Source organism: Cnephaeus nilssonii, assembly GCF_951640355.1.
Source record: "Cnephaeus nilssonii genome assembly, chromosome: 9".
In the NCBI taxonomy this organism is placed as follows: domain Eukaryota; kingdom Metazoa; phylum Chordata; class Mammalia; order Chiroptera; family Vespertilionidae; genus Cnephaeus; species Cnephaeus nilssonii.
In genome coordinates, this window is record NC_137080.1 from 24534955 (window position 1) to 24562022 (window position 27068).

General features: G+C 42.5%; 1 protein-coding gene across 2 annotated transcripts in view; it reads right to left on the bottom strand.

Annotated features, from left to right (window-relative positions):
• The window catches only part of MAP3K5 (mitogen-activated protein kinase kinase kinase 5), a 159124-nt gene extending 132373 nt beyond the window's left edge, over positions 1–26751 (bottom strand). The window contains exon 1 of one of the 2 annotated variants that reach the window (XM_079780409.1): positions 25423–26751. In XM_079780409.1, the coding sequence (XP_079636535.1) occupies positions 25423–25876 (454 nt within the window). In that variant the 5' untranslated portion in view covers positions 25877–26751. The remainder of the gene's footprint in view (positions 1–25422) is intronic. The other variant, XM_079780408.1, reaches the window with a different exon arrangement.
• Positions 26752–27068: the final 317 nt, after the last annotated feature.

The following is a 27068-nucleotide window of genomic DNA, read 5'->3' on the forward strand; positions in this document are numbered from 1 at the left end:
GGCTGGGGGTCAAGGGTTCAAGCGTCAATGCAGGGTTTCAGAAGACAGGCTCTAAAACACTCTCCTCCCAGATATCTGCATGGTTCCTTCACATCATCCAGGCCCTGTTTCAGCACCACCTCCTCCTAATTCTTGCCTCTCCATCTACAGTCCCTGGCTCTAGCCCACCTCTGCCCTGGGATCTTATTTTCCTTCATGGTATGTATCCCAACAGGGAGTTATTATTTGTTTATTGTCCCCTTGTTTATTAAGTGACATTTTTCTAAGACACACTGCAGGACCCACAAATGCTATACATGAAAGCATCTACTTTTTAAATTTTTTTTTTATGTGGGAAGACTATATTTAAATAAATCTGAGTCATCAACCTGTTAAAAACAATAATAGAGGCCTTTACTGCTTTTTTCCTCCAAATAAAAATGGATGCACTAAATGCTTATTCACTCTTCCACAAATATTCTCTTTTATTTTGTTCAGGCATCTGTGCTAGTTCTGAGTGAAATACAAAGATAAATCAGACCTCAGGAACTTACAATCATAAATAATGCTGAGGCTCATCTGATAGTCTGAAATGCCACAAGAGAGGCAAAGAAATCCCATTTGCAGGTAGATGGTCCTTCAGTATCGATCAGAAGTGTTTGAGTGTGCTTTGCGGTAAAGGAGAATGTGGCCCAGGGGAGGGAGGGAGGGTGTTTCAGATGGATGAAACCAAGGCAGCAGGGGCAGAGATACAGAGAAGAGGAGGGTGCGTATCAGAAGTGGCAAAGAGATCAATTCTATCAAAAAGATAGAATATTAAAAATTTTCAGTTTGAGGGTGGATCTTAGCACTCCATTATCCATGCTTAATTGGCAGAAAATGGGGACCCATCAAAGTCATTTCATTAGCAGAGTAACATGCTCACAGTAATACTTTGGCAGAATACCCATGCACCAAATTGTAGGAAAGCAAATCCACAGGGGAGAAACTCAAGGAAGGTCATAAATGGCACAGGAAAAAAGGATTAATGATAACAGGGAAAAGTAAGGGAAGGAACAGGGTTGAGACATTCCTGAGGTCCATTTGTAAGATCTAGAATTCTCTGGATGTTAGGGAAACCATTATTTTACTCACTTATTGCTCATGCCAGAAATCTAAGGGCTATCCTTGAAATCTCCCTTTCCTCCTCAATCCTCTCAATCATGACATCCAGTTAATTCTACTTCCTGTTGAGTCAATTTACTTCTCTCCATCTATGTTGTCAATCTGGCCTCCTAACGTATCCTTCTCCATTTGCCACATGATATTCATGTTGCTCTTTTAAAAAATGCTAGATTGATAATGGCATTCTCCTACCTGAAAAACCTTAATAGCTTAGGAGGCTAAAAACCCTTATTTAGTCTCTCCTGTCTTGCTTCATTTTGCTTCTGCCTCCTTCCCCAGCTTCTAGTCTGGGTGACTGAAAAGAAAATACCACCACTAATAAGCAAAGGAACACAGGTTTCAGAGGGAAGATGACCTTAAAACCTGAAGTTAAAAGAGATGTTCATTCAGTGTATTATTGGAAATGAAGCTGAGGCAGGATGAATGGGAGGAAAATACACATTTGAAAGTAATTTTCATGGATCTGGCATTAGGCATAGTAATCAGAGAACTCATTTTATAGAAACTTCTTTTCATACCTTGAAATATCTGAATACATTTTAGATACAAAATAGAGAACATAAAAATGAAACCATTCATGTGTAAAGTGGTGTTATATAAAAGTATTAGAACTAAAGAACAGTGTTTGTGAAAATAGCTGAAGCTTATTTTAATACAGGCACCCAATGTAAGACTTTTATATAAATACTAGAGGCCTGGTGCACGAAATTCATGCACTCGGTGGGGGAGCCCCACAATCGATCACCTCAAAGAGGTAGGCGCCGCCCACCCATCCGGGGCTCCTCGATGGATTGCCCCAAAGAGGTAGGCCGGAGTCAGGGGTCCCGCCTCTGTGCCACGCAGAGCCACAGGAGCCCTGGCGTTGCTGCGTGGAGCCGCAGGACCCGCCTCCGCGACACGCACACAGCATCAAGTCCCTGACCTCCCACGCGCGCCTCACCATGCACGAAGCCCCACCCACCCGCACATGCCCGCTGTGCACGCAGCCTCCTGGTGATGGATTGTTACGGCGTGAGGACATCATGGTGTGAGGCCATCACGACCACATAAGCTTTTATTAGTATAGACTAGAGGCCTGATGCATGAAATTCGTGCAAGAGAGGGCCTTCCTTCACCTGGCTGCCGGCACCAGCTTCCCTCTGGCACCTGGGACCTGAGCTTCCCTCAAAGCCCCGGCTTCATCCAATATTCATGCATTTTTAAAGTAAGCTTCTTTACCCCTAAAAATTAGTTTATTCTTTCATAATATTTTAAAGTACTATAGAAAATCATCATGTAACCAAAGTCTTGCAATTGTTCATTTTCATTATTTTGATTAAGTTTCATCCTTTATAATTTCCCATGATATGTAACAAGTCTTTTAATTTCATATATGATGAAAACTGAACCAAAATTTGTTTCTGAATTTATGCTAAGACATTCTTCCAAGATTCCAAAGTAATAATAACAATAATACCTTTTGTTTCCCATTTTTGAAAAAATCATGGGGTCTGCCCACCCTGTCAACCATTTTCAATTGGTATATCAAGTAATTTTTGTTGTTCAGGGAGTCAATCCGGATCTTCAGATTTTAGAAGCAAATCATTTATACCTCTCCCTTACCTGAGCTTTAGAAAAATCAATAAAATAGAGACTAGCAGGAAGCAACTGGCAAATTCATAACTTAAGGCTTTGTTTATGCTTTAATAATGTATAGTCAATAATCAGGATTAAATGTATTCTGCCTTGATTAAAACTTAGTCCCATTGAGAATTATGTTTTGAGTTTTTTAATATCTTACATTCACAATAGGAATCCTGTTTTTGCCTATGTTTCTATATGCCAAACATTTATTACGTATAGACTTTTGAAAATAAACTTCTCTATACAGCCTTATTTACTCCTTCATTCAATAAATATTTATTGAATAAGTAGTATACACAGCCCCTAGGCTGATCTATAGGGGCAAAGGTAAGTAAGAAGTTGATTCATGAATGTGTTGATAATAGGCAAGGATCAGTAATAAAAATCCATGTTGTACCTAAAAAACATATGGTATTAAGAAGATATTTAAAGATATTTAATATAAAATAGCCTTTATATTAAAACTATACATAAAGTTTGGGCAAGTAAAAGATTACTGATGCACAAACTATCCCTTATTTTCAAAGAATAGGTTCTATCTACTAAAATCATAGGAAAAGTCCACAGAACTATAAAGGGCAAATGAAAATAACATCTACACTAATAAAAGAGAAACATGCAAATTGACTGTCCCTCTGCTACGCCCACCAGCCAATCAGGAGTGAGTATGCAAATTAACTCAACAAAGATGGTGGTTAATTTGCATACTCAGACGTGGAGCGAAGACTAAAGACAGCATAGAAGGAAGCCAAGTGCTGCAGAAGGGAGTGAAGCGGTGGAGAAAGGAGCAAGGCAGCGGAGATGGGAGGGAGCGAGGTAGCGGAGATGGGAGGGAACGAGGCAGCAGAGAGGGCGGGCTTCACTCCCTTCTCTGCTTCGCTCTGGCCACAGGAAGCCTTATTCTTGCAGAAAGAGGCCCGAGGAAGCCCTATTCTTGCAGGAATCTTTCTGCAATGGGCCTCTAGTTTTATACATATTGTAAGTTACTGAGGAAGGAAATAGGTTTTTAAGCTTTTATGTAATTTTTTATATATTTAAAAGTGCCAAGCAAATGCAGTAAGCCAGGAGAGGAGCTACTACCATCATTGACTAAATTTTGAATTCCGCTCTGGCAGACACCAGGAACAGCAGGATAGAATGCACATGAGACTATTCAATTAGTTCTCTGTCACTTTGTGAAGGAGTCATAATAGCATTTTAAAAAACTTATCAGATTGGGATATTCCAATTTCCACAAGATGACATGAACATGGAATCTCATGACTAAACAGCAAAAAATAGTCAACAGTCAATAATAAATATATTTGTCACCAGCCAATCTTTTTTTTCTTTCAAAAACAATAAAGGACTTAAAGGCAGTCAAGACTGGTAAATCTTACATTTTAAGGCACATGTCATTTTAATATACTGCTTAGCTTTCCTTTTTGGCCACATGCAACAACTGCAACAGAAGGCACAAGAGTTTCTGAATGAAGCTCTTACATGAGGTATTGCTTATAAAAATGTACAAAATCGTTAACTCACATAGGCTCAAGGAATTTATTTAATGTCATTATTTATTAAAATTTATTGATTCAAGAAATACTTATTGAGCACCTATTACATGTAAACAATGGGGGCACAAAGATGAAGAAAACTGACCTTAACCTTATAACAAAACTAACAGCCTCAGCAGGGCCTGGGTAGGGATGCTTTGAGGGGAGAAGATTCACAGAGCTGTCCAGGAGGAGGCAAAAGAGTTCCCCAGGAAGGGAGGGGAGTTAATTCCAAGCAGGAAGGAGCATAGAAGAATCTATCCCATTTCCCAAATCTTTGTGCCAGCAACTATCATCACAGAAAACTACAGAACTTGAAAGGGGGAAATTGAAAAAGGAATGTAGAATGACATTTGTGCACAAAGATGGAGAGATCCTGAGCTTGGATTATTAGGGAAAAGACAAGCAGTCTCATCATTGGGCTTGTAAGAGGCAGTTCCCAATGAGGTGGATGGATGCCCAGCAGACTGCACGCTGTGCAAACAAGTTGTTTCCTCCCATAGTTGGTCAGGAGCCCTAAGCAAGAAACTGCACTGATTAGAAAGACATTTCTCAGCAGTTACTCATCCCAAGGAGAAGTGATGGAGAAGAAAGGCAAAAACGTGAGCCCCAAATGGCCCTCTTGAGATATATATAAGGTATATATAAGGAATGCATTTGGAGAAGACTGGCTCAGCTAGCAATCCCGTCAAAAAATAAAGATTACTACAGTGTCTTTGTTCACCAACAAAATGTTAGAAAAAGAAAACCAAACAATTTAAAAATTAACTCTTCAGCCTCTTCCAATTTAAAATCCATCACCTTTAAGAAAATCATGCATATACTCTTTGTTTCTACTTGTAGCAGAGGAAAACACTGTCAGTTTGGGGCCAGGGAAAAAATCAGTAAAGAAAATGAATACCGATGGCAGAGAAAAGATGGAAGTGATGGGAACGGGTATAGATGCTGAGCAAACAGAACAAAAGTGCTCCTGACTTTGTATGGTAAAAGCTGGAAACATGTGGTTCACCAAGCAGAACCAATACTTTTCCCAAGCATAAATAGTACATTTGATAGGATACCCAGCCAAGAACTGTCTGCCGATATTTGCACATGACTCTCAGGTGTCCTGTGGGCAAAGATTAGGGAGAGAGTTTGGCTCATGCTTCTCACGGTTCAGCAGTCTATGAACAACACAGATATAAGACAGAGAAGGTGTGTGAGGGTAAGACAGGAGTAGGGCTTAGGTCAGGAAAAGCACAAAAAGAAAAGTAAACTTCAGGTTGAATTTCTAAAGCCTAGAATTAAACAAGGGGGAGGCACCAAGGAAAATTAAACAAGAGAAAGTACCTCCTGTACTCTGTCTTTATCTCTCTGGAAACTCTCATGCTGGCTGTAAAACCCTCTATGGATAGGCAGGTTGCCTGCAGATTAAACCAGTCCATGAACCACATACTCATATTTGCACTTGACCCTCAGGGAAGGCCATTCCCCCTTCACTCAACCCAGCCTCCAGAAGTCTGGGTTAACGACCATTGCTACCACCTAGTCCTCTCTGTGGCCCCTATCATTTACTGCCTCGCCCTCTGACAGCTAAAGAATAAAAATGACGAATTCTGTTCATTCCCAAGACTGAGATGGGGTAGTAGGGAGTCTTGGATGCTGATTAATTTGCATATTTTTAAAAATGACAACAATCTCCACCTTTTTGCATAATCAACAAAGATGAAGTCTTCGATGTATAAAGAGCATCTACACAAAATTATTCATTGCCTCTCCACTTCAAGCACCAGCCATTGTAAATCTTTAGCTTTTCTGTCTCTATTCAACCATCTAATCCCACTTAACCAAAATATGTGGGGAAACAGGTCAGCTTTCAGGCAGATGTTCTTCTGTTGGACAATGAAGTAAATTTTCTACCAGTCTTATTTGTTGACACTAAAAATTTATAGAGGCAAAAAATTCTTCCATGTAATGCACATTCTTGCTGAAGCTATTCCAGTACCTTCCATTTTGAGTTTCAGTTGCTCCTTTCTGAAAATCTAATGACTACTCAAGGCCAAGGCCTGTTTCTCTCCATGACTCAGTTACCAGGTGGAAGGGTGCACGCAGAGAGCTACTGACCTGTTGATGAGCAATGTCCACATGTGCACACCTACACGATCTACAGAAGCATGCAAGAACATTCAGACTGTAGGACAGATGTTTCCAAAGATGGCCACCACCAATCCCTTACCCCCTGTATGCATGTGCCCACTTCACCACTGAGTTATCCTCCCTCTCCTTGAGTCTGGTTGGCACTGTGACTGCTTTGATCAACAGAATGCAGCAAAAATCATATTCTGAGAATTCTGAGATCAAAACATAAGAGAGCTGACAGCTTCTACTTCCTTCTTCTTGCAACTCTCATTCATAGGACACCTCCTCTCAGAATGCAAACAGCACGTGAGAAGGCCAACCTGGCCATGCAGAGGCCAAAGGAAGATAACAGGCCCCTGCAGATAGCCCATCTTAACATCCAGTCATGAGAATGAGCCTTCTTGGACATTCCAGCCCAGTCCAGTCCCCAGGTCACTGCAGACCCAAACAACTTTATGTAACATGGAAGAACCACACAACTGAACCTAGGCAACCCACTAAGCTATGAGAGATAACAGGTTGCTGTTTGAAGTCACTGTATTTTGTGTGTTTTATTATATGACCAAAGAAATTGAAACTCAGATCTCCCACAATAATAAACACTGTGAATATACAGAGTGGCCAGATTATTATGACCACCCCATCAGTACTTCGTTGGGCCACCTTTTGCCTTCAATACTGCGGCGATTCTTCTTGGCATTGACTCCACGAGATGTTGAAAGGTGATGCGAGGAATCTGACACCATGCCTGATGAATAGCACTGTCCAGTTCTGTGATATTTGGTGGTTGTGGAACCAGCTGCCTGATGGCTCTTTTAACTTCGTCCCACAAATGCTCAATTGGATTGAGATCTGGTGATTGTGCGGGCCACCTAAGCAAGGTAATATCTCCCTCATGTTCTTGAAACCACTCCTGCACAATACGAGCACCATGACATGGTGCATTGTCTTATTAGAAGAAGTCATCTCCATTGGGATACGCCATCAACATGATAGGATGAACTTGATCAGCAACGATACTTAGGTATGTTGTGCTATTCAGACGTTGTTCCACACGAATTAAAGGGCCCAAATCATGCCAGGAAAACATGCCCCAAACCATAACACTGCCCCCACCAGCTTGAAGGGTTGTACTCATGCATGTGGGGTGCATGCTTTCATGCCGTTTCCACGAAATTCTCACTCTGCCATCTGCATGATGCAACTGGAAACGTGATTCATCGGACCACATGACTTTTTTCCAGTGCTCGACTGTCCAATCCTTGTGTTCCTGTGCGAATTGGAGACATTTCATCTTGGTAACTGCAGACAGCAAAGGTGTTCGAACAGGCCTTCGGCTTCCATATCCCATACGATGCAGTGTACGGCTAATTTGCCTACAAACATCAGGTGGTCATAATAATCTGGCAACTCAGTGTATAAATGTTGGCCAAGGACCTTCTATGTGCCTGCTCCTTTTGTTCACACACACACACACACACACATATATATATATATATATATATATATATATATATATACACACACACACACATATATGTATGTACACACACACACACACACATATATATATATATATATACACACACACACACATATATGTATGTACACACACACACACACACACACATATGTATATTCTCACTTAATCCTCAAAACAATGGGGAAATATAGGCTTTCTCATTGCAGAGGGGATATGTAAAAGGCATAACTGAAACTCCAAGCAAACCTCATTACCCTAAAGCTTGTGTTCTTCCCACCACATCTTTAAAGCTGCGACATGTGAACGCTGTCGGGTTACATTGCAGCTCTCTGCCAATCTGTTCCTTTGCCACACAGGCTTCCAGGATCTCCTCTCTCTACCACCCCACCACTAAATACCCAGGCAGTGGAGAACTTTCTAAATAGTCTTAACAAAAATTCAAAAGTCATCATTAGATTCCCCCACTCCCACAAAAAAAAAAAAATCAAAAGTATATCTAAAAGCCTTTTGGTACATTCGTGCATCAGATAAGGTACTGAATTAGCCTCTAAAATCCTTTTTTTTTTACACTTTAAAATTTTTCTATTACAGTTTACATTCAATATTATTCTGTCTTAGTTTTGATAAACAGCAAAATGATTAGAAAATTATGTACTCTACAGAGTGGCACCCCTGCTGCTTATAAGTACCACCTGGCCGCATATATAGTTATCACAATATTATTAACTGTGTTTCCTACACTGCTACTGTACATTGCCATGACTGTTCTGTAACTACCAATTTGTACTGCTTAATCACTTCACCTTTTTAAAAGTCCTTTTTATTCCAACAGTTTGTGACATGTCAGGCACTGTACAAAGTTCCTTACATGCACGATCCTGTCTAACCTTCTCAATAGGCCTATCAGGCAATGGCTGCTTGACCCCATCTTACAGATGAGAAAACTAAGGCTTAGAAAAGTAAGAATATAAAACCTAAAAGTGACAGGGCCAAGATTCAAACACAGAGGTCTGTCAGGTACAGAGTCCACTTTGATCACTACAATGTATGGTTGCCCTTCCATTGCTAAGACATGATTTTTTTCCCTAGTCCTCTGATCACTGGAGAACATGTTTAGATTATCCACAATCCAAGAAATAGTCCCGAGGTGGGCAAGAAACATTCTGGTAAAGCAGAAAACCACAGATGCTACAGGTGAAGGCAGGAGTCAAGTCAACCCCCACCCGGCTTGCAGTCAGAGACGGACTGAATAAACACCTCACCTGCAAATCCACACCAACTGTTCTACAGAATAAGTTTCCGAGTTGAAGCTCTAGTTTCCCTTTCAAAACAAGGCCAATCAATAACTCAGCGAAGAACTGCCCATAACAATGACCCTTGGGATCACTTCACAATCTAAAAACAAAAAATAGCTGGTCATCACTGATCTCATAGCCAAGTGGGTCAAAGCTTTGTTCTTGCTCTTCCAAACTTTATTTCAATTCACCCATGGTAATGAACAGACCAGTTAATTATCTGGAGCTTTGACTCATTCCCTTCATTATCAGATATAGCAGCAAACAACTGGGTTTTAGGGTACTGGGTAGTAGAATATCTGACTCAACAAAACTGTACAGGTAGAAATTTGTGGTTGGGGACAGAGATCATTAAAAAAATTTACAGAGCACCCCTATGTTCATTGCAGCCTTATTTACAATAACCAAGAAATGGAAGCAACCCAGATGCTCATCAGGAGACAAGTGGCTAAAAAGCTATGGTACATATATACAATGGAGTATTACTCAGGCATAAAAAGGAATGAAATCTTACTGTTTGTGACAATATGGATGGACCTAGAGGGTATTATGCTAAGTTAAATAAGTCAGACAGAGAAAGACAAATACTGTATGATTTCACTTATCAGATAGTTTTGGGAATCTAAAGAACAAAATAAATGAACAAACAAAACAAAATAGACTCATAGATATAGAAAATAGACTGATGGTTGCCAAATGGGAGAGCAGTTGGGGGTAACAAGGATAAAGGGATTAAGAGGTAAAAATTGGTAGTTACATGGATGTAAAGTACAGCATTGGAATATAGTCAATAATCCTATATAATAAAAGCCTAATATGCTAAGTGTCCGGTCGTCTGGTCGTCCATTCAACCAATCAAAGTGTAATATGCTAATGATATGCTAAGGCCACTCAACTGCTCGCTATGATGTGCACTGACCACCAGAGGGCAGACAGTCGACCAGTTGCTATGACATGCACTGACCACAAGGGGGAAGACACTCTGACTGGTAGGTTAGCTTGCTGCTTGGGTCCGGCTGATCAGGACTGGGCAAGACCAGCCGGACATGTCCTGGAGTCCTCCCGTGGTTCCTTCCCGGATGGCCAATCTCCCACGTCCCTCCCCAGCTCCAACTGTGCACCGGTGGGGTCCCTCGGTCTGGCCTGTGCTCTCTCACAATACGGGATCCCTCTGGGGATGCCGGAGAGCCGGTTTCGGCCCGATCCCTCAGGCCAGGCCGAGGGACCCACTGGTGCACAAATTTGTGCACTGGGCCTCTAGTATTGTAATAACTATGTGTGGTGGCAGGTGGGTACTAGAATTATCAATGGGGTCACTTCGTAAAGTATCTGAATGTCTAACCACGCTATGCTGTACACCTGAAACTAATATAAAGTAGTACTTAATTCCAACTGTAATTGAAAAATAAAAATTTTTTAAAAAAATAAATAAAATGCTAGGAGCGGAAAGTGCCATACTCACATATTCAGTCCATCAACATGTACCAAGTGTCTATTATGTGCCAAGCACTAAATTAGGTGCTAGAGATACAGGATAAACAAGACAGACAAGGAAAAGAGATATGAAATTATATTTTATCAATCCTTTTAAAGTTTATATAACTGCTCCTTGGATCTGAGACCTTTCTAGTAAAGGATTTATCAATATCCTGTAACACTGGACTTCACTTTTTCAGATGTTTCTTCTTAGTCATTTCACATCTGATGCAAGATTTATGGAGCAACAGCTTTTTTTATATCCTCTAAAGAAAGTATGCATTGAAAAACTAAATCTTAAAACAAATCGAGATTTATTTAATAGACTTTAAATGATTATTTTAAGAATTAGTAGACAGATAAAAGAGGTAAATAACAAACATGCAATTAAAATTACACAGATCTTAAAGAGAGAGTAAAATAGACAAATACTTGCACGATTATTCTTAGTTTAAATAAAAAGAATGCTAACCTTAAGCTTATAAATAACTATGCAATATGGTGGATTCAGTAAAGAAAAAAAATTCCTGGTGAACACATAGTATGGCTTAAAAGTTGAAAAATACTGTGTTCTATGGCTAAGGGACAATTACAAGTCTTGAAAAAGGTAATTCGCATATACTAAATATAAAGTCATCAGAAGTTTATAACCCAATCCAAGCCATAAACTAAGAGTTCTGCATGTAGATCAGATAACCAGAAACTGAAAGCAGATTAGGCATCTCCAATCATAGCCCATTTCTCCTTTAATGCTCACAGAAAATCTCAAATTAAGTGTGCCTTATGCTCTGGCACAGAACTCTGTTTAGGTAACATGCCTCTTCAGAGTTATTCCAATATGTCTAGTGATATTTTCAGAGGAAAGCACAAGCCTATTAAACAAACAGCAGTGGTCTGGGAAAATTAAGAAACAGCAACATGCCCTGGCAAGAGGCTCAGTTGGTGTGGGAGCACCGTCCCGTACACCAAAAGTTTGGGGGTTCAATTCCCAGACAGGGCACATTACCTAGGTTGGGGGTTCAATCCCCAGCTGGGAAGCATATATGAAGCAATAGATAAATGTTTCTCTGTATGGCTCAGTGGTTGAATGTCGACCCATGCACTGAAGGGTCACCGGTTGGATTCCTGGTCAGGTCACATGCCCTGGTTGCGGACTCGATCCCCACCAGGGGACATGCAGGAGGCAGCCTATTGATGTTGATGTTTCTCTCTCAGGGATGTTTCTATCTCTCTCTTTCTAAAATCAATAAAAACATATTTTTATTTAAAAATCAAGGGCATAGCTTGCTGCTCAGAGGCAATCACTTTCAACAATTTAAAAAAACACACAGCAACATATAAATGCCATAGTGCAGTTTTGCTTCAAAATTTCCAACTCACAATACAGTGGCAACAGCTTTTGTGTGAACAACTCTGGGACGACTTGAGGTTGGAGTCTGGCCCTTCTTGGGCTATTCTAGATTTAAAATGAATGAAAATAGGTAATGAGAATCAACTACAAAAGAATTTAAATTACAAAAGTAAACTTTGTAAACATACTATGTTCATAACTATGAATTTCTGTTACCTGTACCTTGTGTGACATAAATTAATCAAAAGTAACGCCTACGGCCCAGCTGGAGTGTATCAGTTGGTTGAGTGTCAGCTGGCTGAGCGTTGTCATGTGCACCAAAAGGTTGCCAGTTCAATTTCAGGTCAGGGCACATGTCTGCGTTGCAGGTTCAGTCCTCAGTTGGGATGCATATAGAAGGCGGCTGATTGATGTTTCTTACATCGATGTTTCTCTCTCTCTCTCTTCCTCTCTCTAAGCATGTTCTCAGGTGAGGATTAAAAAAAAGTAACCCCTATGACACAGGTATGCCACTAATTTGAATGTACTGTAAATGGTCTAGTAAACACTAACAAAATACTCCCAGGACTTAAATGTTAAGTCAAAAGCACAACTGTGCAAATGCTGACAGCTCTTAACTTCAGACTTTGGAAACAAAGAATGCAGACCTGCAGGTTGACATTCATTCTAATAAGCACAGAAGGATCAGTCCTTGGATATCCCAGTCATGGGTTATATTTAATGATTAAATGAATTTTCTACACTACTGATTTTATAAAGGAAAGAAGAGTCTAGGACTCTGTAAAGAGTCTAGGCTAGCATTTCTTTTCCAATTTTAGTTCAGATTTACCAACTGCCACGTGGTAAGCACGTAAAATATAGGCAACGCTAAGTTGCTTGGCAAGAAAAGTCAAGCCAACCATTCTTGTCATAAATCACATGCAAGCTGCAAAATTGTTCTCTAATTTCACTAGGTCAAATCAAGTAACTTATACCCCAACTGTGCTTTGCAACTAATAATACACACACACATAAACACACACACACATATACATTAAATTTTAAAGCTAGACTCCCTACCCCTCTAGATTGCCTACAAACCTTTTCTTACTCTGATAATATATAAACAGTAAACACTGGGCCAGTATGCATCTCTGGGAAAATGACCAGAAGTTAACTTTGAAAAACTAAAAGCTTACTGTCCAGATATGAATGTCTGAATTTTTACTGGGGGTGGGGGGTGTGGTGGGGGAGAGGGGGTCAAGCAAAACTAGCTTCCAAAGACCAAGTGCTAAAAATTGAGGAACTGTTTTAGTAGAGCTGATGTACATCAAAATAGTTAGACCTATTATGGAAAGTATAATCCATAAATGTTGCTTAGAACCTTCAAAGGTAGCCTACATTTCAACCTTAAGTCATTGTCTATGTATACCATAATACATATATGGTTCTGCATCTATAAGGTATCCAATGCATATCTGCCATCTAGATTCCATTATCTAAATGAAATTTTGTTTACTATTCTCATTCTGGCCCAGATATTCAATAATTTGGCATTCGGTTGACTTGGCTGTCAACCAAAGACCATACACTCCCAGCATCAGCAACAAGCAAGAAACACAATTATGGACTATAGACCTAAAGAATACTAAGTTGAAATGACATTGTTGGCATATTTCAATGATCTAAAACACCCTATATATTTTTCACAAACTGAAAAGATTAATACAAGACAATTTAAATACAGATCAAATTCTACTACTAGAAAAATAATACACACGAAAAAAGTTTCAAGTCTCAAGACATAGCTCCATTTGCTTCCATAAGAGTCAGTATTAAAAAAATTCTTCATTAAGGAATTATAATACCCACGTAGAATTTGATTTAATTATATCATATCAATATTTATAAAAGATCTTATAATCTGGGAATTTATTTAAATATTTTTCAATACTGATTTCATATAAAAATAAGTGATGAGCCTAATGCACTTATAGGTATGTAAGCTTTTTATTACCAATGCATGTTCCATTATAGCAGCAATAAATGTTCTCAAATGTACAATCCAATGAAATCACTTATATTATGAGTCCTTAAAAATTTATCCTGGAGCCCAACCGTTGTGGCTCAGTGATTGAGCCTTGACCCATGAACCAAAGGTTGCCAGTCTGATTCACAATCAAACACATGCCCAGGTTTCGAGCTCAATCCCCAGTAGGAGGCGTGCAGGAGGCAGCCGATAGATGTTTTTCATTGATATTTCTATCTCTCTATCCCTTTCCCTTCCTCTCTAAAATCAATAAAAACATTTAAAAAATGTAAGCATTCTTGAGTGGTCATTAAAACCATAATATTAAAAAAAAAATCCCTTGGTTTTGTTTCTTATTCACTACTTAGAGCATCACCTTGCATGTGGTAGGCTCCCAACATTTATTAAATTGTTGAACTCAATGGGGTAGACTACAAGATCATAAAATGCAGAAATTGCACTCTTTTAACTTAACTTTGTACAGACCTTAGAAAAAATATTCTAAGTAGTCAATGAATGTCTACTGATAACACTGTAATCCTGGTATTAAAGACAAGTATTTTCAAATAGAAAATTTATTTCTGGGAGACAGGAGAGCATAGCTATAAAGGAACAAACTATGAAATCAGGTTGGGGATCAAAAGTTGGCTCTGCCCCTTAAAGCATATGACTGGGAAAGCTAATAATTCTTGCAGGGTCACAGTTCTCCCATATGTAAAATTGATCTTCTGATGCTATCGGCCTCATGGAGCTGTTTTAAAGAGTGAATAAAATCAAGCATGTCCATTGATTGGTACAGCACATCATAATGCATATTGTTCATGTGGGTAGATTACATTACAAGACCAAAGTAATATACTATTTGGCATATGGAATTTGACAGCAATTTGCCAGCCCTTTATATAATAATAGAAGCCCAGTGCACAAAAATCATGCACTCGGGGGGGTGGGGGGCCCGGCCTGCACCTTCTTGCAGTCTGGGAGCCCTCAGGGGATGTCCAACTGCCTTGGAGGTGGGAGAGGCTCCCACCACCGCCGCTGAGCTCGCCAGCCGTGAGCCTGGCTTCTGGCTGAGCAGCGCTCCCCCTGTGGGAGCGCACTGACCACCAGGGGGGAGCTCCTGCGTTGAGGGTCTGCCCCCTGGTGGTCAGTGTGCGTTATAGCGACCAGTTGTTCTGTCGTTCAGTCAATTTGCATATTAGCCTTTTATTATATAGGATTATAAGGATTTTTTTTTCAGAAGCCTATTTGGAGCAGTCTAGACTACTGAAGTTTCCATTAATAATGATAATCATTTCCCACTGTAAAACTGAAGACACTGCAGGCATCCCACTGGCATATTTCTGATTTGGTTCTAGCCAATCCACTTCTGGGAACTATCTGATTTTAAAAAGATGTATACTTTGGTTCTGGCATGTGGCTTGTAACTCTTATCACATCCAAAACCTAGGTGCTGGACATCCTAATATCCAATTTGTACATGTTTCTGACCTGAAACAATTAGGATTAGAACAAGTTAATCTGGGACCTTCTCAGGGTGATCCCAGCTTCAGATGGCAGAGCAGCTGAGAAAAAAAAAAACAGGCCCTTTAAGTCAGGTTGGGTAAGAGCACTTGAGAAAAACACAGGCACAGAGCCTGCTGAAAATGACTGTGAAGAAAAGTTGTCAAACACTTGGAAATCGGCAAAAGAGAGTAGTGGGTATCCTTTCTGTGGAGGGCTGGGCTTTGTGTAGCACATCCTCTAGGAAATACCTGATTTTAAAAGGATGTGCACCTTTGATTGTCCTCGCGATAAGACCATTTTACAGTGCTGTTGGGATAAACATTAAGTTACACAAAACCTACAGCAATGCAAATAACTCTTGTCACAGCAATACAAATGGATATTACTTGGTAGATACAATTGATTTCCCCCATGTAGAAAAGATGACTCCAACATCTATATTTATAGAATTGCCTTACAGGCATTATTCAGTTTTGCATCTATTAGCAAATTTATTTCAGCATTCCTGATTGTGTGTGTATATGATAGCAGCTCTTCAAATTCTCCTTTGAACTAATTTTAATATCTTAGTGGTTTTCTCATTTAATAATAGCTAATTAAATTAAATTTTTGCCATTTATTCACATTTTAGAGAGCCATGATTTCAGATTTTTGAAAATGGTAATTTAGTACTTCTAATGAAGGAACAATTTTATAGGAAGGAAAATTGATGTGGTAGAAAGGAGCTTTCAGTTTTATCCAGAATTATTTAGTTCTCTAAAAGAAAGAGGTAGAGAAGGAAAACAAATCTCAAAATGTTTAACAGCTATTATATTTATGTAGTGAATGCATAAGTGCTATATACTATTTTACATACTTTAAGACTGAAATGCTTCATAACTTAAAAAAATTTTTAAATGATTTTTTTAAAAGAATCAATTGAGTAGGGAAAATGGGAGTACAGATAGTTCGTCCTGACTTGTTTAGCATCAATTTTCCCCATGGAAACATATTTTTTTAAATATATTTTTATTGATTTTAGAGAGGAAGGGAGAGGGAGAAAGAGATAGAAACATCAATGATGAGAGAGAATCATTGATTGGCTGTCTCTTGCACATCCCCTACTGGGGATCAAGCCCGCAACCCCAGGCATGTGCCTTTGGCGGGAATCGAACCTGGGACCCTTCAGTCCGCAGGCCGATGCTCTATCCACTGCGCCAAACCAGCTAGGGCTGGAAACATATTTCATAAGCCTCTATTATCCTGTAGATTTATGCCTGCTTTTCTTTTGTAATTTTTCCGTATCTATTAGTAAAAGGCACATCACAGCCAATGAATATGTGCTTATAGAACTGAATTACTGGGAATATACTCTAACACTAGAGAAAAGTGAATCAGACTCAGGAGGCAGAATTTCTCAGGGAACCAAGGAAAAGAAGTCTTCCCGGGCTGTGCTGTCAACTCAGCTCTCTGCCTTACTCAGAGAAAGCTTGGTCTGTCACTTGGCAGTCCACCCTACTACCATGCCCAGAAAATAGCCTAAGACTTGCCTGCAGGAAGCCCAGTTTATAGCTCCAGGCAATAAACTGGCAACCAGGACTCAGTCTAGGCTGTAGACTAGTGATGGCGAACCTATGACACACGTGTCAGCACTGACACGCGTAGCCATTTCTGATGACACGCGGCCGCATGCCGAGGATGAAACATTTGCTGCTTCTGAGGATGAAACATTTGCGACTAGAGTCTTGGAGTTAGTTTTTTCCTCAAAGTGACACACTACCCGAGTTATGCTCAGTTTTTTGGCGAAGTTTGACACACCAAGCTCAAAAGGTTGCCCATCACTGCTGTAGACCTTCTTTGGTATTGACAGAGAAATGACAAAGTCAGTTTACTGATGGATTACTTTACAAGACTGTTAATAAGAAATCAGTGAAATTTGTTAGTAAAAGGGCACCAGAACTTAAGTGTCACTACCGTGACTCTTCCTCATAATAATGGTACATGAACCAAGATGCTAGAACTGATCCTCTTGAACAGCATATGTACTTCACAATATTTTTCTCTGCAGGGGGGAAAGTGTGGTACAGTGGGGGAAAACACATGAATTATTTGGAAGTCAGAAGACCTGAGTTGGACTCCTACTCAACCACTTCCAAGGAGGAGTTTCCTCAACTGTCAAATATAGATAATTATATGGCCACATTTATTTACTGTATGGAGGTAATAAGATGATCAAAGAGTACTACACTGTACAGGATAACATACATTTATATTGTCATTCTGATATAGCCACATAAATCACCTGCACCCCAGTTTGACCAAACTATAAATTGGGAAATACCTAACTGGAGGTAAAAGTCATGGCCCCTGGACAGAAGAATCCCACCCCTGCTTCTGGCTGCCTCAGGTCTAAGACAGTATTTGTCACAATAAACATATTAAAAAACTTGAATGTGACATTAAGGAATAGTTGACATGTAAAACCCTGGGTTTACTTATTCTCATTGGATGACTTTTAAGTAAGAAATAGGAGTAACCAAGATTTTTCAAGGAGTATGAATTCTCTGGCTTAGGCAAATACTTGGTCTTATATGTTTTGGAGTCAATGAATAGATGACCTGACATTCGCTAGGGCAGCTCTTCCGATGTTTCTGTCTCTTGAGAATTCTTAGAAGAGACTACAAGTGTTGCAAAATACTAATATAATTGGTCACAAACATTTTTAGAGATCTGCTGTACAAAGGATTATAACTTCCTTCCTGTATGAATCATAAACCAAAGGCAGTTGCTTTCCTCATTGTTGATTACCTACTATAACAGAAAAGGTTTGCTTGTAATGGAATGTTTACTATTACCCTGTACAATTTCTGTGACATTTAAGTTACACAGATCTGCTTTGTTATGCTTTTTAGTAGAAGACTCTGTTAACATTTATATATTCTCTCCTCCCTCTGCCTCCCATAAGAAGATTACCACAATTAGCCTAGGCCCGTGGTCGGCAAACTGCGGCTCGCGAGCAACATGCGGCTCTTTGGCCCCTTGAGTGTGGCTCTTCCACAAAATACCACGGCCTGGGCGAGTCTATTTTGAAGAAATGGCGTTAGAAGAAGTTTAAGTTTTAAAAATTTGGCTCTCAAAAGAAATTTCAATCGTTGTACTGTTGATATTTGGCTCTGTTGACTAATGAGTTTGCCGACCACTGGCCTAGGCTATGCATCTTTAAGTTCTTTTATGTTTTCTTTGGGGAAAACAACAACAACACTACAAAATAAAACTCGCATAGAAGTAAGTACTCACTTTAAACATTTTTTGGAATTATTAGACAAAATTTTAAAAATCAACTCTGCCCTGGTCGGATGGCTCAGTTGATTGGAGCATTGTCCTATACACCAAAAAAAGGTTGCAGGTTCAATCCTGGTTAGGGCATGTAAGGGAGGCAACTGATCGATGTTTCTCTCTCACTCTCCCTTCCTCTCTCTCTAAAAATCAATAAAACATATCCTCTGGTGATGATTACAAAAAAAAATAAAAATCAGCTTTGTCTCATCCCCTTTCTCCCTCTCCAATAATTTGATACATATTTTGATCAACATCTTCAGTCAATATCTCCAGCCAGAGAGAAAAGCCAATATATTAAAGCAACTAAGAAAACCAACAATTATTAGAATCACCAGTGGATTTTTAAATAATTTGTAATTTTGTTTTGCTTTCCTGTTTTTTCTTTTATGCCATAATAAAATTTGCAAAATTAATTTTGCTCCCTGAAAAGAAGAGTGTTTTCTTAAATACAGCCAGTTTCCCCACTTACCTATATCCAAATTAGGGGATGGCAAAGCTGTTTTCAAGACAAGATTTTGAGAACAACTATCTTAGTTATCCCACTTGATTCCACAAATGTTCCACTTACCCCATTAATTTAAGGCCACTTGCTAAATTTATATGTCAGAGCAATTTCAGGAATCTACATTAAGAAAATAAAAGAGCCCTGGACAGTGGTTAGAGCATCAGCCTAGTGACCAAAGGGTCACAAGTTCGATTCCCAGTCAAGAGCATGTACCTCAGTTGCAGGCTTGATCCTCAGCCTCGGTCAAGTGTGAATGGACGGCAACAAATCGATGTTTCTCTCTCTTCCCCCTCTTCCTCCCTTCCACTTACTCTCAAAAAAAAAAAAATTCAATGGGAAAAATATCCTAGGATGAAGATTTAAAAAAAAAAAAAAAAAGATAAAGGCACTTACAGCAATTAAACAAAACAAACAAACAACAAAAAAAAAAAACATAAAAAACAAAGTATACCTTCCTTTCCCAAGGCTGTGGTTTTCTGCTTTCTTCCTGATATCCACATAGCTGTGGGTTCCTGCAACTGTCTACTCCCTTCATTTATCACATTCTCAACTTTCACCTTGCCCCCTGTGAGTTGGGGTAGTGTTTGAAGGGACTACCTGGGGCAACTTACTTGGAAAGTAAATAGCTGGGACCTATTGGTGGCGAAGTGCACAGTCACTGGGCCTTGTGCTTGTCAATCTCTCATTGCTCCACAAAGAAGCTGTGAACCAACTTTATCCTGCAAACCAGAAACAGGAACTGAACGGGCCTCTAACCCAGCCTCCAAAACAGGAAGCAGGGGACAGTCCCTACAGCACGAGAGAGGAACTGACCTGCAGCACAAAACTCCCAGAAGGCTGGCACCAGCCAAGGCCACAGGTGAGACAGGGCCACACTGCGCATTTATAACTAGGCCTCACCTACAAGTGGAACCAACTTGAGCTACCAACGGATGAATGTCTTAAACAGACCACAGGAGATGGAGTTGAGGGAAGAAACCAGAATCCCCGGAGCCTGGAAAGCAGGGCCAGTCATGACAATCTGCAGTTGACTAGTTAGAGTAAGAAGTGGATGATCTAAAAACAAATTTACTTTTGTCCTTCGGAGTTTTCCTCTTAGTTTTGCTTTTCTTTCCAATCTTCTAGTAAACCTCTTTTTGGCAAATTATAATTTTGCCTTCAAGAAAGCAAAAGGAAACACAGTGCTTTGGGTTCACAGAGGGTGGGTAATGGCAAGCCAGCAAAAAAGTCAAAAGGCCAGAGAAAAAAACATGTGCAGAGCACCACTGGGATATATTTTTTAAATCCCTCTTAACCATAGTTTTCCTTTACGTTGGCTCTTTTGATAATTTTGCTAAGGCTTGTTTCTTCCATGAAGAAACAGTGACTGAAAGGTGGGAAGAGGCTGTAAGGTAGTTTAGATCAAACACTACTCTGTTGATTGGCATGATAGTGTTCACTCATCTGTGGTGAAATAGGGACAAAATAATAAATAACGAGTTTCTCCATACATTTACTATATGCAAAAAGCTAGCCTTTATTCTAAGCTTATGCCAATCCGTCCTTTGTTCCAGTCCTCACCACAGCCCCTGCTATCGGAAGATAGATAAAAGCAAAAGTTACTGATTCTAACACAAGCACAGGTGTGTATTGAAAGTCCCAATTTTAGGTTTCAGTAACATAATTTTCCTGAATGTTTAACAGCGAATGGGTTTCATACTTCAAGTATACTAAGTTAACACGGCTTCTTCTAGCATGGTCCTAGAGTCTAACCACCACGGATAATTCTGGTTCTAAGGCAAAATGAGCTCCTGGTTCCAACCTAAATATCTTAACCTGGATTAGTGAATATAACTACTCTATGTTTCATTTTTCTTATAAGTAAAATAGCTGATTAATAAAGCCTATTCCAGCTATACTTCAAAGAACTAATGTTTATTAAAAAAATTTTTTGAGACCCTGCCAGTTGGGGGTCTGTGTACCTGAGTGGAATAGCTCTGTATAACTAACATCTGTATCACTGACAACTCTTAGCTTTCCTAGAGATTTACAATGTAGGGGACTTGAAATGTTAACTTGGCATTTGCCATCTGAGTGATAGTCTTGTATATATAAATATGGCATATTTTCGTAAAAAGCTTTGATAGAATATTAGTTTCCTTCAGAACAGGAATGAGAGAGTGACAAATATGTAGTTAAAAAGCCAACCAGATTACAGTTTAATGGTCAAACAGGGAAAATCAGTGAAAACCTTCAACTGCAATCTATTCTTTAAAAAACACACCAGTACACATAGATAGAAGAAGCTTGTGAAAATGTAACCAAACTTTAAGTTCTTCCTCATGCCATTAAGTTGAGCTATTGGAACACCAACATTCCTTTTAAATGTTGAGGCCCACCTTAAGTTGTCCTTGCTTACCCTCCCATCTCAGTTCAGGTGTCACTTCTAAACCACCACCACCCCGCCCCCAAGCCCACCACATCCACCCGTCTGATTCCAGAATGCGTTTCCTGGGAACCCAAGGCATTCTCTGTGAACCCTCTCAGAGGCCCCGCTACAGCCAGGCTTTCAATCTCCCCTCCTCACCAACTCTCCACTCCTTGGGGCCAGGAACACGGTATAATCTATATACAAGTCCACAGACTAAAACAATTCATTTCGCATTAATAATGTTATAATTTTAAAGTATGGAAATTGAGAGCTGAAGGGAATCTCAGAAACCTTTTATTCCAACCCTCCACTCGTTTTGAGATTTTAAATGACTTGCTCCCAATCAGAGAAGAGCCAAGGACCAGAATCCAGATCTTGAAACTCTTGTTCCAATGCTCAAACCACACTGCCTTGCCTTTGCAAATTCATAGGATTAAATGAGGGAAATCAGAAATTTAATCCAATCTTCCACGTCCATCCCTGGTCAATTTCATAAGCCTTTTGGAGGAGATGAATTACATGGTTCAGAACAGAGCCAGGATAAAAACGCAGATCTAAGCTGAGGAGCCGTACTCTTCCCACTACCAGTATATCATAATGATTCAGCTTTCAAATGGAGGGGGCGGATGTAGAACAAAGGTCAGCATGGCCCAGGGACCAAAATCCTGCCAGGCCTGTTTCTGTACAGCTTACAATCTAAGAATGCTTTTTACATTTTTTAATGGGTGGGGAGAAAAAGAGAAAAAAAAGGGTTATATTTTGTGAAATATATAAAATTCCAATTTCAGTGTCCATTAATTAAGTTCATTGGACTACAGCCATGATCATTTGTTTAGGTACTGTTTATGGCTGCTGGTGTGTACCAACTGCACAGCTGAAAAGTGAGAGAGACCTCCTGGAAAGTCTGAAATATTTACTATCTGGCCCTTCACAGAAAACTCTGCCGAATCCTGGTGGAGGAGGAGCATTTGCTCTCTTAGAAATCAGAAGAAAAGTTGGACTACCATCAAACTCAGCAGTCCTCAGTTTAGAAAGACAAAGGGTTTGGACAGAACTGATACCTCTGTCACATCTTCATGGTGAATGAGAGGGCTCAAAGTTCATTCACTCACATAGGCAGAGGGTAAGCTGAGACCTTCGAGGTGGAACAGGACAGAGATGGCCTGCAAACACTGGTCTTTCTAGAGCGAGTCTTCCCCACTACTCCACACCGTACCCAAATGGCTCATAAGTTCCCTGCCAGCTCCCTACCACATGATTCCAAGACAGAGAGCTACCCTTGACCCTGAGACTAAGTAAATCAGCGCAGCTAAATGGAGGCAGCGAGGGCAAAGCATACCATTTTAGTCAGCCACCGGATGCGGAATCTGGCATTGACTAGTTAATACCTGAAACTTGGAGCGGGTTATGATCCCTTGGTCTTCTCAGCTAAGAAGGACATAAGAAGGCACTTCCTTCATAGGCTTGTTTGGAGGATTAAATGAGTTACAGTTCAAATGTCAGGTCCCTTCTAATCTTTCTCCTCTTTCCAGAGAATAAACAGTTAAGTGAACCTTGTTAGAAAACTTACAAATAGGCTCACAGTTTAAGATTTTTTAATAGAGCCACATAAAAAATATATATCAGTGCAGTAAAAATAAGCATTTTGGTTGGGTGTTTCCCTCACACATCTTTCAATTCTTTGAAGCTTCTTCCAAATTATAATCTATACTAATATCTATACTAATAAAAGGGTAATATGCTAATTAGACCAGGAGACCTTCCGGATGTCCTTCCAGACAAAGCCATGGTGGCGGGGCCGAGGCAGAGGCGATTAGGGGCGATAAGGCCAGGAGGGGAGGGCAGTTGGGGGTGATCAGGCCAGCAAGGGAGGGGGCAGTTGGGGGCAAGGAGGCAGGCAGGGGGGGCAGTTGGGGGCGAGCAGGCCAGCGGGGGGGGGGGGGGGCAGTTGGGGGCAAGAAGGCAGGCAGGCGGGACAGTTGGGGGCAAGCAAGCCGGCAGGGGGGGCAGTTTGGGGTGAGCAGGCTGGCAGGGGGGGCAGTTGGGGGTGAGAAGGCTGGCTGGGGGGGCAGTTGGGGGCGAGCGGGCCGGCAGGCAGACTGGTTAGGGGCAATCAGGCAGGCAGGCAGGTGAGCAGTTAGGGGTCAGCGGTCCCGGGTTGCAAGAGGGATGTCCGACTGCTTGTTTAGGCCCGATCCCACAGGGGATCGGGCCTAAACCGGCAGTTGGACATCCCCTGAGGGGTCCCAGATTGGAGAGGGTGCAGGTCGGGCTGAGGGACAGCCCCCGGCTCCCCATGTATGAATTCGTGCACCGGGCCACTAGTTCTAAAATAAGAGTACCGTAGTTTTTAGAAAAGTTATGTTTATGTAATTTTTATAGCATGCTACCCAAAAAAACAAGCTACACTATATTATACTCATGTTCACTTATGAAGACCAAGATTGTAAAAAAAACAACACCACCCAGAAAGAGAAAATCCTAGTTTATTTAGTCTGACTTCCTTAACATGAAGTTCTTCTTGTTCTTAAAGTAGTCAGCTTTGGATGAATTCCAAAACTGACATAAGCCTATTTCAGGTGTTTTGAAGAAATTGAAGAGAATCAGAAGTGAAAACAAGATTGGAATATAAAACGTTTTGTGTAATCACAAATGCCAAGAACTTATTGTCTGAAACCACCATTTAATAAATAAAATTTTCTGCCCACGCTTATAAAAATAAATAAGCACATGTTCTCAACATTGGTTGCACAGGCCACTAAAGGTTAATTTCAGTAACACGTTCTAATTTCTAATATTTGCTAGCACAGCTAATTGCTTCAGTCACTAGAACTGCAACAACACTGAAATCTGCGATAGGCTGAAAACCTATTTTTTCATAGATTATGCTAGCAATCATCTTAATGGCCACTTTAGTCTTAGTTATTAAGATAGCATATCAGCATTTTAAACAATGTTAAATTACACACTGTCCAGCCCCTTCTGGTATATGGGGTAATAAAATCAGACCCTAGTTCTTTCACTGAAATCCTAAAAAGATACCACACAAGTTTAGTGTGAGTGACAAGGTTATTACTCTTGGAAGCAATTACTTGAAAGTTCAAACTGCTACGAGATGGGAAATTCAAGCCACTACACTTGTTTAGGTAAAACGACTCGGGAGATCATGACATGCAAATTCATAGAGATACACTCTTTTCGTGCGGCTGGCTTCGCTACATTGTCATGGTTTCTGTACTCCCAAAACTACACAGAAAAAGAAAAAAAAAATGAGAACGTCATCTAACAGTCACAGGTAGATATAGGACAATATGGGCCAAACCTAACAGAAGAGAAACCAAGACACGGAGGGACGAAGGGCTGAGTGGGGCTGATGAATAGAAGTCCTTTGTGGGGACCAGGCGGACCCGGGGCTCCAGCCTGGGCCGTGGGTGAGTCGGTCCCGCGAACAGGTACTCACAGGCTCCTGCCCCAGCACCCACCTTCCGAGGAGCCGCGGGCGCCGGGAGCATCCGCGCAGCGCCGCTCGCTGCCCCTAAGGTGGGGCGAGAAGTAAAGTCGGAAGCACGCCTGCTGCCCAGAAAAAAATGTTATTTTCTCCCCCGTGGCGGCCCCTGACCGTGGAGGATGGGGAAGGGGTTCCATACGCACCTGCATTGTAAAAACGGTCCAGCACCGTGGTCTCCCCAAAGTCCAGTTTTCCAAAATGAAGCGTCTCCAGCGTGGCGCCCACCGTCTCGCACGCCTCCCGCAGGCTCTGCAGGGCCTCGGTCTCGGACCCCACCTGCTGCCCCTGGCTCTCCTCGTTGATCACGTAGGCCACCGTGGTCCGTCGGCCGCCTCCCCCGCCAGAGTTGCCCCGGCAACGGACGGCGCTGCTCCCGGAGGCGGCCGCGGGACACCCAGCGACCGGGGCGGCGGCGCTCTCCACGTTCCAGAAGCTGCCCGGCGGCGGCGGGGGCAGCTGGTTCTCTTCGCCCTCGGCCCCCGCCGCCGCCGCCGCCCCTCCCCGCCAGCAGCTGCCGCCCTCGGCGAGGGCACAGAGGCCCGAGTGGGCTAGGGGCGGCACGGAGAAGGTGATGCCCTCGCCCGCCTCCGCGCTCATCTTTCCCGGCCGGGCGGCGGCGGCGGCGGCGTCCCCCGCGCAGCCGCTCCGTCTGGGCAGCCACAGCTCCGGGCTGCTCCGCGCGCGCCGGGCTAAGCAGCTGCCATCGCGAGCCGTGCCTTCCGCGCCGCGCCGACGCCTCCTCTCGGACGCCCTTTCCCCCGAAGGGACGCCGCTGCCCGGCGGCGCCTCGCCCCTCCTCGGCGCCTCCGTGGCCGCAGGGTGTCGAGTACACGGGGTGGGACAGCGCTTCCTTCTCTTGGCGGGCGGACCAGGCGGCTCGCGAGCCGGCGCGGCGGTGCGGCTCAAGGGCGCCGCGTTCGGGGTGCGAGTGTCCGGGTGTGTCAAGCCGGGGCCCCGGCTCCTTCCGCGCGGGGCGCTCGGGGAGGGGCCAGGAAGAGCGCCCTCGGGGTGGGGAGCCGAGCTACCTGGGCAGCACCTCACGGGCAGGCAGGCAGGCAGGCAGGCAGGCGCGCGGGGCTGCGTGTCGGAACAGATCGGCCTCCCTCCTCGGCACCGGTCCCTCGTATCGGTTCTACGTCTTCCGACTCCCCGGGCCTCCTTCGACTTCCGAGAGCTGCGGCCGCCCAGTCCCCGCGCCGGCCTCGCCGCCGGAGTCTCCGCGCCCGCCGCTCGCCCTGCCGGCCACAGGCTTCTGGCCGCCCACTCGTCGCTGCACCGAGAGTCGGGGGCCCGCCCCGGGGGAGGCGCCGCTGGGGAGCCGGAGCCGGGGCGAAACTGACCGCGCCGCCGCTCCCGGAGCTCAGTCCCAGCGCGGCGCGGAGCCCAGCTTCTCCGCCACCAACCGGGCCCCCACCTCAGAAGACCTGGCGTCGGCAGGAGCCCGAAGCGCACGCGACAACAGGGTGGCGCAAAAAGTCTGTGTAGCGAATGCTGGGGCCTCCGGAGCGACAGCCCCAGAAGCATTTGCAGCGTTTCCCGGGGCCACGGCGCCCCCCTCTGGCCCCTGCCGGGCTCGCTCCACCGAGCCGTCTAGAAAGCCTGGGGCCGCCCCGGAGGCCCGCTGCGGGAAAGGCGGGAGCGCTCTGGAGCTGGGGCCGAACTGGGGAGGGCGGTTTATTCGTGACAGTGCGCTCCGAGGTGGCAGGCGAAATTCATCAGGTCGTCCCCTGGAGCATTTCCTTTAAAATTTTCCAATAGTTGTGCTGTCATTAATGAATAATTGGTTAGC